Source organism: Anopheles bellator, chromosome 2 (genome assembly GCF_943735745.2).
Source record: "Anopheles bellator chromosome 2, idAnoBellAS_SP24_06.2, whole genome shotgun sequence".
In the NCBI taxonomy this organism is placed as follows: Eukaryota; Metazoa; Arthropoda; class Insecta; order Diptera; family Culicidae; genus Anopheles; species Anopheles bellator.
In genome coordinates, this window is record NC_071286.1 from 51395325 (window position 1) to 51416270 (window position 20946).

Genomic DNA, 20946 nt, shown 5'->3' on the forward strand with positions numbered 1-20946 from the left:
TTTCTGAAACACATTCTCGTGTTTGTGTGTATGATTTTAGCTTAACGGATATCACATAATCTAGTTCATAAGTTTGCAGTAAAAACGTGCGTCGCGCGTCTCGTGGCTGAGACGGTGAGAAGCTAGTAGACTCATTTACCGCTCTTAGTGTTTCAATCCCGGCAAGGAAAGGCAAATTGTATACCGTATTGCACGGGGGTGCCCGACGGGAACGAGGGAAGGTGTTATCTGGGAACAGTCTTGCAATATATCCGTGTCCGTATAACTTTGTACTTATATCTGCCACGCTCCACATTGTCTCTCGGCTACGTTTACAGAATATTTTGTAAGATGTAATAATGGCTAAAACTTAGTAGGAAGGTAAGATAAATAAAGCATTGCCCTTTCAACAAACCAACCGACCGTGTCTTATTCGATTAACGGGTTCGTCGGGTTCGCTCTCGTTACAGTCGCCGAATGGTTATGGTCTCATTTCACAGCGGCATTCAGCGTGCCTTACGTCACCGATGAATGATTTCGATCGCCGCGCAAGTGACGGTTTCTTATCTACACTTATTCCTGTTCCTTTTATTTACAGTACTGTTTTTTAGGAAGTTTACTCGTTTCCTATGGTCAGTCAGCCTTGGTCAGTCTTTACTACATTTTCGTGAAAAAGTTAACAACGTAGTTAAAACAACGCACCGTAACAACGTAGTTAAAAATTGGAGTAAAAAATCAAAGTTGAATTTAAAGTTGAAGTTGAAGATAATTTCTTTAACTTTTTCAACTGAGAAGACAACCCGGTTGTAATGTATACATGGACATATATTTTGATAATTATGTTACTCCTTTTTTAAATGAATATTTAGTTGTAAAATAATGTAAACTGAACACTGAAATTTTCTTTCCCAACGCTAACTCATGCAAATCCTCTGTTTAAGTGTTAGTACCTCATCCACAGTTTAAGATTTTGATGATCTAATTGATATGTTTTATGGTAAACCTTGAGAACAATGTCTTACAAAAGATGCAAAACTATTTTTTCATCTTGTGTACAAAAGACAACGGTTTTAGTTTATACAAGAAAAATCTTCGGTGTTTTGGTCAAATCGTAATCATTGAAAACACTACAAATATGACTTCAAAACACTTGAAATATAATGTCTTTCATCTTATGGAAACATCTGCATTACATCAAATTCATGCTATATGCCTATGATCTCTGGGATGACTCTCTGTGACTCTCTGGGATGTGAATGATTGTTCAGACCTACAAAACGACCTCAATATTTTCGTAAGCTGGAGTGCGAGGAAAAGTTCAGAGCTCAGAACCCTTGTTATGTTCACTCATAAGCTGCCTAATAGTGGAATCAAACGCACTGACTGTATCTGGGATCAAGGTATCCTATTTGACTCTAAGCACAGTTCCATCCCGAACTTCGAACATGCTATCTCTAGGGCATATGAACAGTTACCATTAGTTATGACAATGGCTAAGGACTTCTGCCACCTTCCATTCCTTAAGACACTTTTCTACAGTCTGGGCTGTTCGATACTTTGTGTTTCACGGTGTTGTGTGCTGCCCTAACCCCGTCCGATCGCACCCCACATCTCCTGTTCGGACTTGCAAGTAACTCATAATAAATTATTCCATTCAAGTCCCACCATATACCCAGTGTCTTGGTTTAGTCAACAGTAGAGCTGCTTCACCACTCTTAGACCACCATCGTTGTCAGACAGCATAGAATCATAGGATGATAAATGAACCGTGGTGATGCACGCCAGGTGCAGATATTATTAAAATGTTGGATTATTTATTCAAATGTTCAGTAGCTAAATTTCTTTTCACTATCCGCATTATAATCTGTACCGACCACCGTTAATGGTAATAGTTCCAGCAATAGTTATCCAGCAGAGATGTTGTCTAATTGATTCTTGATAATTCATATCACATCGGCGGGATTGCATTAGCTGAGCTCGTGAAGAACAAGATCCATAAAATTGTAGCTGGGATATATGAGAGCGAATCGATGCCTTCTGAATGGAATCTCCGCATCATCTATAAACAAAAAGGGAGACAGAGATCCAATCAACTACTAACTACGTATTTAGTGATCAACTACTCACTGCGTTACTACTTGGATCTCCAAGGAGCAGATCACCTGTACGGACCGCTCCCTGGTAGGGGCCAGCTGAGTTCATTGTAGTGTTTCTCGTTGAGACCCTCGGCTTGTATAATATAAAAAAAACATTTTCGCTCAAAACCGCAAAAGCAGTTGTCAGAATTTTCTTCCTTTCCGCTTGAATGGGAAAAAATGGCCGCCGAAAGAAATGGTGAAGGTAAAACTCGTAGCAATGCGCGAAAGAAAATCAGTTTCCGTCGGAAGCTTCAGGGAAAACATTTGGGAAAACGCCACTCGCGCTTTTCTTCTCGACCTGGCGCAGAGGCTTTCGCAAGCTACGCCACTTCTTCGTTCGTTTTCGCGCACAGCCTGAGACAACAAATTGAACAACAACAATTTATCTTGAAGTGCAAACACATAGATTGTATTTTTTATTTTATTATTTTTATTTTTGCAGCTCTTATTTTTACAGTACCATTCCCATGGCTTACACTTGCACTTTTCGATTTTAATATTTTCCCCACATGCTCCATCCAATGCGTCTCCTCTAATTCACGCTCCCGTCTTACGTCCACCACGCAGCACCCTCCTCTTCATATCAGCACATGTGTGCCTCGCGGGTGATGAAAGTGAATTACTTATATCAACTGTTCTTAATAATGTTGAATCACAAAATCTGACACCCTCTCGGCGACAAGGATGAAAATGTAAAAAGTGAGAAAAGTAGGAAAGAATCTGAGCCCGTGGGCCTGCGGTTGTAGTTATATTATGGCTTGAAATAGTTTTTTTGCTGTATTTTAAATTTCTTCTATTTGAGTTGACGAAGTTGGCTTGAATCCATCTGCTTAGCTACACTATTGTTTGTTTCCACCCCATTTAAATTCCAGGGACAATGAGGACAACATGTGCCAGTTTGTGCAGCACACACGCTCACATTACACGACTGCATTAAATGCATCAAAACACATACGACAACAACGGGTGACTTGAGAATGTTGGATAGAGGGTTGATACGGTGTTGATACGACATTTAGAAATGAAATACCACTCACATTTCTCTTATTCGACACAATTGTTTTAGTTTTGGTTTTTCTTCCTTTTTGTGCCAATTACGACTCTCTCTCGCTGTTTGGTCTTTTTACCAAGCACACTTACGGTCTTTTCACATTTCATAAGAGGTTTCAGCTTTTTTACTTTTAATTCTTTCCTCACTTTCAACGTGTCCCTCGTGTCCTGGCTGGTACAAAATTTCCAAAAGAATGTTCTTGTTCGAAATGCGTCAGCGCGATTGGATATTAATAATTGACTTTAGGCTGCTTTCTGCTAAACGCGTCTTTCTGCGTGTAGATTGACACACAATGAATTACTATTGCCTGCCTTTTTACACATTTTTTCCCTTCAGAGTTTGTCCATTCCAGCCAACTGAAAATCCAAAACCATTCTTTTTATACGCTTTACGAAATATTGTTTCGGTACATGTGCTTTGTTCGCTGCATAATTTGTGAGTGTGGCTTTGTTTCGCTTCCTACGCAGTAAAACCCGCAACGATGCACGCAACGGCTGCGTATAGCTTCTCGTGCTAATCATTCTCAAATAGTTTCCGAAAATTTGAGTCTATCAGCTTCTCAACAGTTAACAATCCCGAAAAGAGTTACTGAAAAGACGGAATTTCTAACATACCTGTGAGGTCCATACGGGAGATTCTGCGCGCTTTCATGTGGTTCTCGCTATCGCTATCTATACAGCACACAACATAACACACACAATGCTATCCAGTTTGCTGTAACACTAATGTTTTTCAATTTCTTCATTTCCCTCTCTAGCATCTGTGCACGGAGAATGCCGTGTGTACATTTAAATATCTACAATTTGTCGACGTAACATGAGCGATGTATCTTGGGTATGTAATGTGAATAAGGCAATGGAGAGCACTGAAACAGCCGCTAATGCTGCTGATAAGAGAGAACCAGCGTTTAACCTACGGTGGAAGGGAATTTAAAATATATTACATCTTTTTCAATGTTTCTAAGCGCCTTAATAAAGTCACTACACCTATCTATGATTTCAATCGGGCACTTCCCAGGTAATTCCACGAGTCTGCCTCTATTTGCCACAAAAAATACGCAATCAGTACACAAAATGGTACTTTTAATAACCCTGTACAAAAACGGTACACACCTTTTTCATGGTTTTTTTCTTCCCTTCGTTAATGTTGTTATGTTAGTGACTATGCTAGTTGAAGAGGTTCGTCCATGCCGTTCCCCCATTTCCCGTAAAGCGCATTACCCGCGCTGTTGACTTGTGCGATTTCGTTTCATTCTTGTTCTGTTTATCCACTTCCCTCCATCGTTACATCGTTATAATTTATTTTACAAGCGTTTCGAGTTTCAACATTTAATGTTTCTTTCCAAACTGACCAGACGGTACCAGAGGGCCACATTCGTACGTTGAGACGGTAGTCCACTATGTAAACAGTTACAAACTGGACAAACATAAGGTACTGTTATCGAACATTAACTAACTACATCGAGTTATGACAAGAGGATAGCTTTTAGGTTATGCTTTGAGCAGCATTTTGCTAATTGAGTGACTGTTTGTAGGATTGCCGAGAGATCGCAAGTGCATCGTAAACAGACATTTGAATTCAAAAGTCGGATTAAGCAAAAGTTATGCAAACCTTCGGCGTGAACTTGCTTTAGACAAGAAACGAAAACAATGAGCACTACATTTACATTCATCAAATCGAAAGCATGTTTTTAAAAATGAATGACAGTTTGGCACAATGAAAATGTATTTGTATATTGCAAACACAGTATCCGAAACAGAATCAGACTTTAAGAACGACCAAAACGGTCCAAGCAAAACGTTAAGAGAAAGAAAATATTTAAAAAATCGAATTACAAACCGAAATGCTGATGAAATTTTAAATGTAATGCAACCAGAAGAGGAATCTTGGAAATAAAACACCGAAATCATAAAAAAGATAATGCATACATTTCTTATTGGTGTTAAACAAGAACCATTGTCTTACACTCTAACACACGTAATGTCACTGACTGAATGGACCGAGCAATTCGTTTGCTTATATGTACATTACCTAACCACGATTCGTCTCCTCACCTTCGAATGCCATATCGTTTAGCAAACAATCGCAAATATACAGGTAACTTAGAGTATTGCAAACCAATCATACCCAACGTTAGCAGGACAACAAATGACGCCTCTATATTGTTGAAAAGTTAAACAGGGACATCGAAAGACGAGTACAAATAAAAACACGAGTGCCTTCTCTCGTACTGTAGACGCAAACTAACCCTACCTCACTTTAGAATAGCTCGGCTTACATAACATTGAATCGACCGTTTTCGTTCTTTTCTTAATCCGTCGCATCTTTTCGTTTAAGCCACATGCAAATGTTTCAGTTGCGATTGATTCGTATCGTAGTGTACCATAAACGTGTAGTGTCATTGCAAAAATTGTCTTTATTTTCTTTGATTTTGTTCATTTATTCTCCGACTTTTGAATGTGTGCGTTTTTTGTTTACCATCATACCGAAAGCTTTTATTCGCCATGCTTCGTTTTGGTTTTGGTAACGATTTTTTGTACACTTCAGGGCCGACCATTATCGAAAAAATGTTGCAAAAATATGTGGGCATGATTTATGTCTTTTTCATAAAAATACAAATACAGATACAAATGTTGTTACTGAAAGTGATTTTAAATTGGCCAATTTATCATGCTGATCCGGAAGGTTGTGAAAAGTAATCGCAGAAATTTAGTACGAACATCCGGACGAGCATCCGGAAATAGGGAAATTGGGACGAAGCAGCGCAAAAGCGGAAGAGAGAAAGAAAGACAAAGAGAGAGCGAAAGAGAAAGAGAGAGACTGTAATTAACAGAGTCATAGAAAAATACGTGAGAAATTGTATATTCTGCGAGCGATTGCAATAGGCTTCAATTCAAGCGTACCTTAATGTGTATCTGACTTTTGCTCCTTGTCACTTGGTTCTAGCGTACTATTCTCATCCTTTATATAGACCACAAAAGTTTGGGGTAACTAGAAAATAGCCACAATGTCCAATTATGCATTTGTACATTCATTGTCAAACCACACCGTAACGACATTTACGCAAATAGTTACAGGTGCAAATGAAATCTTTTCTCGGATCTAAGCCGTTCAAATCCCCTCTTACTGTAATTTCCAAACCGCAACAAAACGGACATACTTTGCGATGCTAACACACAAAACGCTCATCATTCAAAGTACATAGTTGTTGTGTTAAGTGAAATAGTTAATCTTTTCTTTATGCCTCCAAAATATATTCCAATATCATTCCAATTCAATTTATTTGTAAAACCATGCTTTGTATTTTGTACTCGAATGATTTGAACTTTGTAAGGTAGTGAAACTGTAATAATTTTTTTCTATACTGAAAACATTCGCATCCAAAGTTCGCTCTTCAACAATTGGCTATTAGTCTATAAAATGCTGCCCTTCGCGTATTACTTGTTAAGCGGCTTTCTATGTTCCGTACGTAGGAAAGCAAATATTACGAGAAGCCAAACAAAGATCAAATTTGATATGTTATGATATTATAACATTTACAGCTTCACGTGGCCACATAATACACCTTTTTTGTCGATTGCGAATCACAGAACTGAATTGGGGCTGCTTTATACGCAGCAAGCCTCGTTTTCAAAACTCATTGTTCAAACTCAAAAGCATTGTTTACGTACGTTTACGTTTACAATCATGTCTGTGTTTGTCAGTAAGTTCCTTCTCTTCTCCCTTACGGATATTTAATATGCTGCCTTCGTGAATAAAAACCCTCTCCTACATGGACCAGGAAATATTTACCCAGTCTTGATTTCGATGAAAAAGGTTATTTGAAGCAAAAGTATAGGAAATCATATAACGAGAAAAAGTGTTTGATAATTTTTCTAAGCCCAACCAGTGTCGGCTAACCAGCTTTCGTACTATTTCAGCAGAGTGAATGGAGCCTTGAAGGCCTTTGCTTGCTATCGCAACCAACGAAAAAATTAAGTAGTTCTGCCTCCCGGAACCATCACATTACTGTACATATTCTGTTTCTATTTGCCTTCATGTTTTCTTCTTTTTAATGTACAAGTTGTGTATTTTCACCATTCATTATTTATCTAACTAAATTTACGCTTTTTCAACTACATCGTACTTATTATGTATCTCTTATTCTCAGTAAATAGCACAATGTTGTAATGTTGTTTATCAGCGAAGGTGACATAAAAAAAAGCATTGCACAGACAACTCTTGTAATTTTTTTTGCTGCTTTGAAAACTTCCTTGAGAAGAAGCCGGTTTTTGTAATAATTTCGAGCTTTGTATTTCTTTTTTTACTCATTTTTTCTTATGTTTTAATCATTTTCTGCGCTTGGTCATTCTGTTGAACCTATTGACTTTTATACTAGTTTCCATCGTTTCGACACATTCCTCAACCCATTCCCAATGGACTTCTCGATTCTTTTGTTTTGTGTTGTTTTCTCTTTTCCAATACATTCCAGTTCTACGGCAATAAAACTTCAGAACGGCGGTGACCATCAACCGTAAGCACTCTGAACGTCACTTTTTGTGCTTGTGGACAACATTTCTTCCATTAAATTCATTTAAATAGTATTTTTCAATTGGTGTCACCGGTCATAGATGCCACTTCGGGAAAATATTTGGTTTTATTTCTTGTTACTTGGATTAATCCTTTTATCAAAACAAAGTAAGCTATCGAATAAGCCATTTGAGGACGTCGTCATCATGATATGACGATACATAGCAATTAATCTTTGAATAAAAAACGAGATCAGTCACAGAGGAAAGTTATTTTTATCTTTGAACAATGTTGACAAACCAAAAGTAAATCTTTTGGATCTGTATTCCACTCTGTAGTCGCCAAAATCGGAAACTTGTAGAAACCCAACGTTTCAGAAAGAGTAATCGATCGTGATGTACATACACAGCGAAATACACACTGGTGATTGTACATGACTCGACCTCGTGCAGTTGCTTATCAGTAAAGTTAATTCCCTTCACCCTTTTGCCGCTTTTTTGTTTTCGTGTAGCTTATTCCAGCATTGTTAATAGCATTGTCGCAATACCTGTGAAAGCTTCGCTGTAGTTGCTTTGAAGTAAGCAGCCATCTCGTGCGATACAGAGAGTAGTTTAAACAGAAGGGTGGTGGTAACAGGATCGGTTTGAACTACTGTAAATCTCGACGAAAGCTGTCCTCGTCCATTGGATCGATCATCGTGCTGGTGTCGGATAGCATTTGGATGCTCTGAAAATCCATATGGCCGAGCCCAAGATCCGCTTCAAAATCGTCTAAAAGATAAACAATTTTCAAACGTTTAAGACCGTAACAGGGAGTGGTACAGAGTTTTTTTGTATCCTCAATAGTAAAAATATCAGAAAAATGACAATGTGCGGTGCAATTAGCGTTGGAACAATGAATCTCATCTTATCTTTTAACAATATTTAAAAAACGAACAGTAACATATCCTGTGCATTAATCTTTCATGTTTCCGTCAATGCGTTTGTGGCAATATGATGAAACTTTTTCAAATATTTGGAGTTATAATGGCCACGCTACTCACCTCTAGTTGAATAATCTGGAAATGGGTGAAAACGATCGGTTATTATTCTTCTACAATTGACGCGCAATGATTGTTTAGCATACGAACTACACAAATCGCACGCTTCTTCGAGAATAAAAATATGCTCAATTACCTGTAAACACGATTTCGGGAATTGTTGGAGTTTGTGGTTCTATCAGAGATTGCGTATTTGGTAAGCTCAGCAACGGCTCCGTCGTTCCGTTGAACATATTGTTCATGGTCGTATTCTGCATACTCTGCATATTTTGACAATTCACCGTATTTAACTGATTGGTTTGGGTGCTTGTTTGGTGATTTTGATGACCCTGAGCATTTCCTTGGCCATGTTGTGGCCTCATACCAAGAGTGCTGTTCATTGTCAGATAGGTTTCGTCAAACTAAAAGTTGAAACAGCACATACGAATGGGTTAGCACTCAAATCAGGAGGACATTTGGGAGATAACAGATAGTTTGTTCCCGGTGCGTTTTATTAAAGGTTGAATATGTTCGCCCTTACTTACCCCGCTGAAGACCATTTGATTGGTCGTAAAATCAGAATCGCACTAATTTAACGCCGAAGCAAGGATTTCCGTTTGTAGGACAAAAGAAAAACAAAAACAATTTTTCGTAAGTTCAATTTTACACTTTAAAGCAATATGCGAAAAATAACGAACAAACAGTCTTAAGCCAAAAACAGTCTAGAAGAAAATAGGAACGTTACAGGAGCAATGATACATGAGCAACAACGACAAAGAGAACGACTGATATATAAAAAATCAGGAACCTAACATAATATCCAAACATACCGCGATGCAATGACGATGAAAGTGAAGATGCCGTAGAATTTAAAAAAGCTGTACGTGCACGACATCTAGAATGATTGTTTCGAAAGACATACCTCACGAAGCATAACATATTATATCACATAAAGCATCAACATTTACAACAACAATCAGTAACTAGCAAAAAAGGAGTTTGACTAGTAACCAACCATCAAACTACTATTATCATGCAACACTAGTGTACTAGTGTAACACTAATTATATGTTTATAAATCTATTGTCACTAATAAACAAGGGCAAAAAGTCAAGAAAAAACATTTCAACATAATGCACATTGTCGTTCATATTTCAAATTAATAAACTATTGGTGTTCATCATGATGTTACGAATTCTCACGAACTAACTAAAATTATCGTGTGCTTCAATATTATTTCCGCGCGCTCGTCAGCAACGTGCTTTACATCGCTAAAACTGAAGTGTGCATAAAATCGAAGGATTTAATGGTCAAACATAGAATTCAAACTAACAATGCATATTACACCATGCGATTCATTTGAAATGCCTTTGTATTTGCGCTAACTCATATTAGAATAGAATGTGTGGAGTGATGAAAAAGATCACAAAAAGTAGCGAAACTAGTATAAAAATATTTGATTGAAAGTGATATAAAACATTAGTAATTGAAATTGTTATCAACCTGCACTTGCGCGGTTAATGTGCATCCAGACTCTACTAGACTTTGAACCAGTGTAGTCCAGTCCTGAAGGAAGATGACGATGATGATTGGCATTCGTTGTTCGTGGTATTGTGGTACGCGAATGATTGTAAGCAAACAGGGAACAATAAGGTGTGAGGGATTTGGGTCAAACGTGGTAAATAAGGATATTCATAGAGGTTTCATTTTTAATCCAATAAAATTCAAATTTATGCCCTCCATTTTAATTACGTTGATCGGAGAATGCCGAATCATAAGCCGAATCATAACAACGATTGAACAGAAATAAACTCATTTATACATGATAAATAAATTTCATTCAAAGTCGGACAGTAACGAAAGCAACAGTAGCACAACAACCGCCGGCAGTTTTGTTGTGTAGCAGTACGAAACGGTCACGATCGACGCGTTTGGCAAAAACAGTAGTCGGCCAGCAGCATACGCGAATGACATTACGTTGGTTGGATTGTTCGAAATAAACGATAGATATGATGTATTAGTAAAGATGGCAGATTGCACATTAAAATAGATAAAAAACAAATTGCAAACGTAACCTGTTCATGGAATCCTATCGCAAAATTTAAGTGAAGCATCTCAATGGCAACAAAGTCCGAAAAGTACAATACACAAAACTTTCAACATAACATTTTTAGTGAAAAGAATGGCATAAATTAAATTGATTTTTTAGACATGATGACAAGGATATTGGTATAGATAGAAACGATCGTAACGTGGAAATCACTTTAATAACCAATATTTTAAATTATGCAACTATTTACACATCTCGCTGAAATCTAACGGGCCCTGCGCAAACATTTCTGAGCTGGATAGTGAAAATAGGCGATAGCAGACCAATGGAAGCAATAAAGTGGTGTAAATTTCGATAAAAAAAAATAATAACAACTACAACTTATTTTCATTTCGTTGTATAAACAATATCATATTCAGAAATTGCACAGTGTACTTTCCAATCAGTCAAAGTAAAACACTTGACAGTGAAACGAATCTTAATGTGGTGCTATGATCGTGTGTAATGGTAAATTTAAGGAAAGGTGAAAATAAAAACGTATATAGGATGATCCTAATGACTTTACGGGAGAATGGAAGTGAATGATTGACAAGAACGGAAGCAACCATAATTGAGAACAAACCCAGAAACAAATGCTAGTGCAAACCATATAGCAATACTAACCAATGTTATGTGTTCCAAATACTGCGGTAAGGTATTCTGCGCATAAACATCGCTTGTGGGATATTTATCGTACGTTTGCCTACAAACAATAAAAAGAATCACTGTGAAAAAAGTGGCACCAACCAAGACTTCAATTGCATACCCATTGTTACTTCCAACGCTGTGCGAAACGGGACTACAGGGTGCACTCGAGTTAGAGTCAGGATTGTTCACCAATGCCAACCCCGGACTAGAGCCCGGACTGGGTCGATTCCGATAATCGGACATAATTTGCTGCTAAGAAAAAAATACACTGTAGTGTTAGTCTCGAGAAGCTGATGCTCTTTGTCGAGGATCATCTTACCGGAGACACATTTCCATGAGATCCGTACAGTATGCTTTCTGGTGAGTTATGGTTGGGTGATGCCAAACCATCGTTTATCTGGGTAAAGTTATCGTAAGCAATCTGATCTAATGTAGGTATTCGTTGCTGTTGCGCCTGTTGCGGTGACTGTGCTTGTGGCTGCTGCTGGTGCTGATGCTGCTGCTGCTGTGGGGACTGCTGCTGGGTAGTGTCATAAGTATTGCTGACCTAAGGATTGACACGCACAGATGGATAATTAGTATATCTTCGCTTCTTTCACAATGATCAATTCGAGGAAAATGTAAAAATTTCATTATTCACAGTATTCGTATTCGCAAACTACTTATGGTTTTTTATGTTTCCATTATCAAAGATCGTTTTGAGAGCAAACTAAGTGACTATAAAAAAATGCAAAATTTATATTGACAATTACACTGAACTTTGTTGCATTAGCAAAGTAGCATGTAGGCTGAGATTGATTCGTTATTAGCAAAGCTTATATATTCTATGACTATAATATTTTAAACATGCTTTTAACAGATACGGAACAAGCGTGCATACGTTAATTAAACTCAAACTTAGCTGGAAAGATGCTCTAAGGAGTGCTAGAAGCTAATATAATCTTGCGGCGTTTCATCATTTTTTCGGTAAAATATAATGCAACTTGCGAATAGAACAATTGAAAAAGAAACAAAGAAAAGATATATACCTTCGACATAAACGAATATCTATTACTATCTGGTACAGATAAAAAAGGCTGCAAAAAATAATGATAAAAGAAAGAAAAAACAAACGTAAATATAACACAAAACGATTACAAGCAAGCTGCAATAGAGAAGAAAATGAAGATGCGAAAAAAATGAAGCAGAAAAAAGTGCGTAAGTGCTATCAGGATGCCAAGGTAGGAACAAAGAATATGGCACGGAGCAGTTCAGAGTCTGGTTTGGTATCAAATGTATAATAAAGAAACAAATATCAGAAATTGAAAATATCGAGCATTCCACGGTCTACTTTATAACATAGCCGAATAAGCTGTGCGCTAATTGGTTAAAATAAACCGTCAGTACTTTCTAATTTTCTTGAATGCCGTATGCTGATGACGTTACCGTCCAAATGTGTCAAAAATGGTGCGTCTCAATGGAATGAAATCATTCTATGTTAGAACCAGGCTTATGTTACAGAACAGACTCCGTGTGATGCCGCGCTAGTAAAGTTAGGCTACTTTCACATAGTTCTTGTCACATCAATACACCAGTGCACTATTAGTAATATACTATTTCAATAGCGTTTCAACAATTAATAATTTTCCAAACAGATTCTCTGAATGCTGTGCCGCTTCGATTGATGGTGCATATCACATCTGCAGTAAGCACATGTAAGCTTGACTGCAGGTTACTACACTCACACACAGTAATGCAATATGACAATATGGCGTTCTCCCGTTTTTGTTTTCTTGTTGACCAACAGCGGAAAAGTTCATATGAATCTAACACTGGGCTCACCTGACTAGAGACGGTTTGTGGTTTCGCTTTCTTACTCTTAAGGCCATTGTTAAGAGCCGTTACGCCGCCATTGTTGTTGTGATTTACAATGTTTGCCAGACTGACGGTATTGTTTGCACTCGGACTGCAGCTTACGCCGCTACCGGTAGGGCTGACGGATCCGCTGTTTGAATGGCTAGCGGGAATGGGATAACCCCCACTTCCGCCCGCACTTCCCACGCCACCACTGTTAGTCATTCCACCGCTAAAGCTGTTCGCCCGCGGGTGCGGATGATGATGATGATGATTCTGGATGGCAGATGTCGGCGAAAGCGATGATGGCGAGGTTCCGAGAGGGCTCTACAAAAAACCGACATTCACATAAGTCACTCAATACGAATCAGAATTACAGAATACAACAGAATTAAACTTACCGGACAATAGCTGTGATTTTGGCCATTCGGATCATAAGCTTCTTGATCCAAAGTGGCCGGATACATGGAGGGATAACCGACGGAGGTCAGGTCTGGTAAGGATCCTGTATTGCTTGGTATGGGTATCTGCACGCTATCGGGATGGTTCTGAGAAGGATAGATGCTGCAAGGAAAGTTGTGGCCAAACATGTGTTAAAGAGAGTTTCGTCAAACCTCATCTCATAACTCCCTTACTTGATTCCCGGCAACCGTGGCAATGCCGTAGAGGAGCGAGACCTAATGTCCTGCGTGGATCCACCGTTATCTTGGTGACTGTTGTGATGGTTGTGCTGGTGGTGATGATTATGGTGATTGGTCATGTGATTATGCACTTTCGACATATGTTGAGCATTGGAAATCTTTCTTTGCACTGTTGGGCTAAGTGTGAGGGGCGAGTGGGTGGTAAGATGATTCGAATCTTGTTGCTAAAATTGAGAAAACAAATCACTCTCTCAGATTTCTTCGATTGTTGTACAAATTTGTCGTCGTTCTTCAATACCTACCTGGTTTTGGCACAGGCTCTGGTGGATGGCTGAGTCAGAGATCGAACGATGCCAATTACTTTCCATTGGCGGTATCAAATGCACCGTACTATTGCCATATGGAGATGTGTCATGGTTTCGGCTAGCCTGTCGGTTTCTCATCGGCCCACCAGGTGTGCGTCCTGCAACGAAGCAAAAAACTTGTGACAGACACCGGGACAGTCGGCAACCTGCATCGCTCATACCTCTCGATTCTCTCGCATGGCTCGGTGTGCTAGCTTTCGATGTGATTTCTTTTTTCACCTTAATGGTCTCCGGTTGAGTGTAGATTTTCATCTCGGCCAAATTTGTTCCATCGTCCACCTAAAGAGTACAGCAATGAAAGGTATCAATAAACTGCAATCACTGATAGTGTCATGTCTGAGAACGCGATAGTCTACCATTCAGGAACGATTTATCAAAGGCAAAATTTGACACATATTTCAAATAGAATGTATAGTATAATTTTCTATGAACTACACCCTATTTGGATGGAGGAATTGTAGGAGTTTAATCGAAAAGTAACTTTACCGGAATACACATGCATGGGCATGAACACTCATAGGGAAACGGGAACTAGAACAACCAAAACAATTTCTAGTCATAACGTATGACTATATTGTCCAATTCCAATTGATCACCATGCGCCTCCATTGTCTACATTTTCAACATTTACATTTAGTGTACATAACCATCTCAAATTTTGTGCAAAGAAAAGTTGTTGTAAATTAGACAAGAATGGCGGAAACCAATTTATCATGGCCCTTCGAACTATATACGACAGATGATCATTTAGTAGTTAGTTCAGAAAAAAATGAAATTCTTCGCTCATAAATTTTGTATCGACTTTCGTGAAATAACGCTAAAATATCCCACAAAGCTCTTTGGGTATGAAAAGGTATCCTGCAATAATGCAGAAGAAGAAAATCGTATAAGAACAAAAAACCTTCAATATATTGCATGTACATAGTAAAGTAACGAGCCGGGCAAAAAGCATATAAGGTTAATGATTCAATACCTAAAGCAATTCCACTAAAACATAAACTCATACTGCACGCGGCCAAGAAACAAAACGCTCATTTTAGTGTACAGTTTAATTTTATCCTAGAGGTACGGACTGTTCGACGTACAGTTTCTACATAAAAGCTAAGTAATTCAAAAAAACAGACTAACTGCTATCAACTATTAACAGAAATGCATGGAAGTTTGTTAAGTACAAAGGATTAACATCCAATCAGTAATGAAACTAAACACACTATATAACAATCAAAGCATTGACAGTAATGAGAGGAAATACCAACAGGATGCAGTGTTAAACCAACAATATACACCTTTTCCTGGAACTGCTTGTTATCATTATTGACGTTGGGTAGAGAACCACCGCGAAACGTGCCCAACGAACCAGTGGTTGGCGACAGATTAACACTCTTTGAAGCCTATGCATTTCCATTAGCGATTGCAATGACCAGCGCGCCGTTCGGTGGTGGTGAAGAGGATGTTGTCGATCGTGGACAATGCGGGATAAAAAAATGTTTGCCAATTCAAGGTGTGACCATGTGGGAAGTTCGGTTACGTTTTGTTGATTGATAGGAGGGTATAATCACGGCAACGATGTTTGCGATATTCCGTCGTTACGTTGAATGATCATAAGGCGAGAAAGATTGGAAATACCAGAGTGAAAAATTAGCCCAACATCTACACGTTTGACTTTGTGAATGTTTTCAAACAAATCAGCAAATTAAAATTTGAAATCATCAAACCAACCTATTTTAAGCCACTTCCATAGTGGCTTTGGTACAATAACAAAAAAAGCTAAGGACACAGTCAACTTTTTAATTCAAATTGTGAACATTGAATAAACTTAATGTTGCCACATTGTAATATGCTTGATTTAGCACCGATTGTATGACAGTAATACCGCCTCACAATTGGAGTAAGGCCACAAACAAAAAACATACTTTCTACTTTTTCTTTTTTCTTCTACGTTCAAAGTGCACAAAATTTCACACCTTGCAAAATGTGCCATAAAGAAAAATTTAGTTGTTGTGTGTTCGTTTAAAAAGTAGTATCGTTGTAGTGAGCAACGTAAAGATGAAACAGCAGCGTAACACGACGGCGGATGTTTGGATAACACAGTTTTGAATTGTAGTTATTTAAAAGGGTTTAAATAATACATGCCGTTACTAACATCTACTAGGTCAATATCTATTGGGTTAGCACTCTCTCTCTCGCACTACACCATGCCGGTGTCCGATTGCGATTGTGAATTTCATTTTAGCGGATGTGGCCTCACTGAGCTTCATTGTGCAGAAGAACATAACCTTCCCGGGAGAGATAATGTCAGCGAGCAAAACGTCGTTTGCAAACTGTAGGAAGACTATATTGGGACCATAGCGCTCGGTATCGGGGTGCCTTTTAAAGTGCTGCGGTATACGAGGCTAATTAGCTTTCAACACTCATCAAATGCCTTCACGCTTCATATGCACGCACACGTTTTCTTCACTTTCCAATGCCACACGAATATCCTCCGAACGGTCCGTTTCCAACGCTCCGTTTCTTCATTAGTAACTTCAGACACCGTCGAAATGATTGATGTTCGTGGCACTTCCAAAATCGTCAAGTTTGATGACAGAGCTCCTCAGAATGACCGATCTTTGGTGAGTGTATCGTTATCCACGCCAACTGTAAAACTAGTTGTTGACGCTAAGTAGTTTTCAGACAGACGCTCAATTCGCCGTCAGGATTGGCGCAAAGCACAGCTCATAAAATTTTGCTATACACCTTAGAGGCGTATTTCAGCAAAGGTCATAATATGTCAAACATTGCGTCGTTGATCGTGACGAAAACGAACAGTTTCCATTCGATTTGCTAGTAACAAAATATCTTTGCGCTATAACACAGGCTAAGAGTTTCAGACATTCTGGTCAATCGTAATGGTGGCCACCATCTCTCAAAAGTATACCATTGCACAACTCCACTCCTGCATAGGTGTCCCTGCGGTTGCTTGCCAACCACGACAAGGGCCACGCTTCAAGAAGGAGGTAAACAAAAACGGATGCTCTATTCGTCCATTAGCGTCCGGGGTCGTGTGCTTCAAGAAGCTTTGTAATTTCTTCCACCATCGTCCTCCTATTGTCATGCTGCCGTGTCATTCATACCTCGAAACCCAATGCCGAAACCCCACAAATACAAACACTCGTCGCGTATTCGAACACATTATCTCCTGCGTGGCCACTTTGTTTTTCGTTTCTCCCAAAATACTCACGCTCTCTCGGCGCTGTGGTGTGTCCGCACGACAAGCCCATTCAAATGTAGAGAGACTTGTTTACGATTCGAGAATGTTGACGGCTCATAATTATGCGTTCGGAGCACATGCTCTTTTTCTATCTTTCTCCCGCCTTTTTGCCTCTCTTTTGTTACTCTCTGTTTCGGTGAAGTTTGCGCCACTCTGGTGTCGCTCAGTTACAAACTTTACTGATTAGCTCCGTGCGATCGATCTATGAGAAACACGAAGCTAATCAGTCTGACTAACACCGCCGCGTCTAGCCTCGACGAAGACAGAGCAATTTCGGGCCTGCAGAGAATTATTTTTTCGTATACAGTTGTTTTGCTGTCGGCCCCAGCGCCATGCAGATGACGAAAGCATTTAGGATGCCCCATTAGAAAGCTCGTTGGTGTTTTAGATTGAATTAGTACGCTACTGAAATAAACCATCAGCCACTGGCTCATCTTGTGCTTGCTGTGTTGAAAGGCACTGCTTTTATCATTTATGCACCATTTTTATCGATACTACTTTGCAAAAATCGTAATGACAAATGGACTACTGGGCGTCTCCATAGAGACACTTTCCTTCGAAGCATATAAAATAACCAACCGAAGAATAGAGCAAATATTTGATGGAAATGCTCCAAGCATTTGTTATCCAAAAAGAAAGACTCTCATATTGGCACATTGAGAAAAAAAAATTTGGTGTGAAAATTTAGTGCAAATTTTCAACACGTCGCAGTTGTTCAGCGGATGCGGATGCTTCCGTTCCGCTGTACCATCGCTTGAAATGTCTGCCAAGAAGCCTCACAAAAGCAACGCGCAATAAAACAAGACGAATGACAAAACCAGAAAATCAAATTAGAGACTCCAAATGAGTAGGAACCAGCACGCGCGAGCCACATCATCATCTCCGGCGGGAGATACGTTGTTCGATCATCAGCGGCCGAAGACTGCTCCAGTCAGAGACACTGACAGACAGCATTCGGACTCTCTTGGGCGCCGCCGAAGCGTGAGAAAAGTAAATTAAAAACTTGTGTGGCGCTTTTCGTCGATCCGAACCGTGGTGGTTCCTGGTCACTACGGTCGTATGAGGCAGGTTCCGCTCGTGGTCGGTCAGAACTGTTTGAGGGCCGATGAAAATCGGGCACCAGTTGTTTCGACGCATTTCTGCAACTAGTGCACCACAGTGTTGCGTTTGCCGTTGGCTCTGGCGCGCATTAGTAGATAGACACACTTTCGTTGCCTAAGGCCATGCACTTGGATCCCTTGCCGAGAGGGATCATGCGATCGGTTTCTTTTTCTACTCCACGACGGTTGCTCCACATGTGCAAGAGGGCACACATCATACGCGAACCGCAGACGAATCCCGGCGGGAGCGAAAAGTTTATAAATAAACACATTGTGGGGCGACCAGCGCGCAACGTAAACAATCGGGCCTGTAATATGTGTGGTAGTGTGGCGATAGGGAATTTGTACCGACAACCCGATCCGGTGCGCGGTGTGAGCAGCGCGAGAAGGATGAGCCACAACACAACAGCGCCAAGTCACCGGACATTTTGGTTCCGCGTTTCGTTGCTTATGTCACACGCGGAGCGTATTAGCGGCGGCGGCACAGGACAACAGTTCTTGAGTAAGATTCGAGTGCTGGGAGAGCAAGGTTTAATTTTTTGTGCCACTTCAAAGTTTGTTTTTGCTTCCTCAAGGGACCACCACCACCACCACCACACCCGTGTGAGTAGTGTGTTGACAGACATACACTTCACTCGTTAGCCAATTCGTGCCCCTGACGCATCGGGCTGCTCAAGAAGCACCCAGTCACCACGGCCACGGTTAATTCATTAAGGAACTTTGAAATCTACGCAGTCGAATCGAAATCTTTTCGATTTACATTTTGTCGATTTGCCAGGTGCAAAACACGCTCCGATGTATCCGTTCCGCTTCGCCTGGGCGAACCTTTACGAAACACGTAAAACACTCACAAGACGAGCCCAAAAAGACGTCAAGACCCCACGAAACCGGTCTTGTGGCACAGCGAAGAAGTTTTCCCTCCGCACACGCAAACTTCGCGCGAAGGTCAAGCCGCCGCCGAACTACGCCACCTCGTCCGCTCTACACACCCATATTGCGTGCGGCGTTGTTGCGGGGCGCCTTCGCGTTGGTTAGAATTTTTGACCGGCCAGAACCCCAGAAGCGGTTTAGCGGGTGCCAGAGTTTTGGGAAAAACCACGGGAAAGCAATGCTCGGGCGCGCGTACCCTTCGTTCGTAGATCGGTGACACCTCGAGCATGGTCCGCTCGAACTCCTGCTGCTGAAGTTTCATCTTTTCCTCCTGGATTTTGATCTTATCACGATATTTGCGCGGGTTTGTCATGCTGCTGCCACTGCTGCTGGTGCCACCGTGGCCACCACACTTGGCCGCACCTTTTCCGCCAACCACACCGGACGCAATCTTGAGGCCGAATCAGGGAGCGACAGCGAAAACCGCCGTTGTTCACCGTTATATGCGCGCGTTTGTATTTTCTAATTTTCCAACCACACCAGTAACTTGGTTTCGTGCCCCAAAACACAACGATTCGGCACGGATCACTAAGCCGAGAGAGCTAGTTGTTGCGGGCGGTGGGCAAAGGAATGCCCCACTCTCGACGACCTAGAACCAAAGAACAGCAACCCACTGAACTAATGGCGATCGTCATCAGTACTGCGAGGGAAGCGTCGTGGTGTACACGCGACAGGAAAACGGCAGATCGAACGAGGTAAGATCGAAACCGATCACGAGCCCGTACCGAAGCGTACTGAGCCGCGCGAGCCTTCGAGATACACCTCGCGCAACCGTGACCGCCCGAGCGAGCGCGTCAGAACTTTTTTTTTTGGCGTCTTCAAGAACCTCGCCACCATCACCAACACCAGCTACTCCCCCGGGGCCGGGGACAGTGGCCAGCCGTGGGAATGAGACAAAGAGCGACTCGCCCGAAGTCGCCGTTCGCACGCCTGGCTATGACACACATCCACGCGAACGGGGCCGCGCCGCTCGCGCGATTAATGGCCAGTATAAAAAAAACAGACACACCAAGGGGCCAACAAAAATGCGGAACACGTTAGCGGGTTAGCCGCGGAACGGGAGTGGTATCCTCGCGTGTCGACGCACGATCTCCGACGATCGCGCGAATAATCAAATTCAGGTGTGTTCCGCGGGGGTCGCAGGTGTGTGTCGGTAATTCCGTTCTCACACCGACGAAACAACACACGTCTACACACTACACTGTTTACTTATTTTTTGTTGTTTTTTTTCCAACACTGGAGAACCGGGTTTCTTTTGCGTCTCTTATGTCTGAAACATGCTGATTGCCCTTTGCGCCTCGCGCTTCCATTCGGTTGTACATGTTTACCGATCCTCTCTCGCTCTCTGTCTCTCTCTCTCTCTCTCTCTCTCTCTCTCTCTCTCTCTCTCTCTCT

At 40.7% G+C, this 20946-nt stretch overlaps 1 protein-coding gene across 2 annotated transcripts in view; it reads right to left on the reverse strand.

The window, feature by feature from the left end:
* Nucleotides 1–5019: 5019 nt before the first annotated feature.
* The window catches only part of LOC131211735 (CREB-regulated transcription coactivator 1), a 19898-nt gene continuing 3971 nt past the window's right edge, over nt 5020–20946 (reverse strand). Inside the window, exons 2-16 of one of the 2 annotated variants that reach the window (XM_058205321.1) lie at nt 15558–15662; nt 14433–14550; nt 14209–14369; nt 13901–14130; nt 13667–13829; nt 13254–13592; nt 12461–12508; nt 11752–11979; nt 11551–11681; nt 11409–11487; nt 10199–10261; nt 9241–9282; nt 8853–9117; nt 8720–8734; nt 5020–8447 (exon numbers count right to left, since the gene is read on the reverse strand). In XM_058205321.1, the coding sequence (XP_058061304.1) occupies nt 8326–8447; nt 8720–8734; nt 8853–9117; nt 9241–9282; nt 10199–10261; nt 11409–11487; nt 11551–11681; nt 11752–11979; nt 12461–12508; nt 13254–13592; nt 13667–13829; nt 13901–14130; nt 14209–14369; nt 14433–14550; nt 15558–15662 (2109 nt within the window). In that variant the 3' untranslated portion in view covers nt 5020–8325. Of the gene's footprint in view, nt 8448–8719; nt 8735–8852; nt 9118–9240; nt 9283–10198; nt 10262–11408; nt 11488–11550; nt 11685–11751; nt 11980–12460; nt 12509–13253; nt 13593–13666; nt 13830–13900; nt 14131–14208; nt 14370–14432; nt 14551–15557; nt 15663–19747; nt 19807–20946 lie in introns of those variants that run through there. The other variant, XM_058205322.1, reaches the window with a different exon arrangement.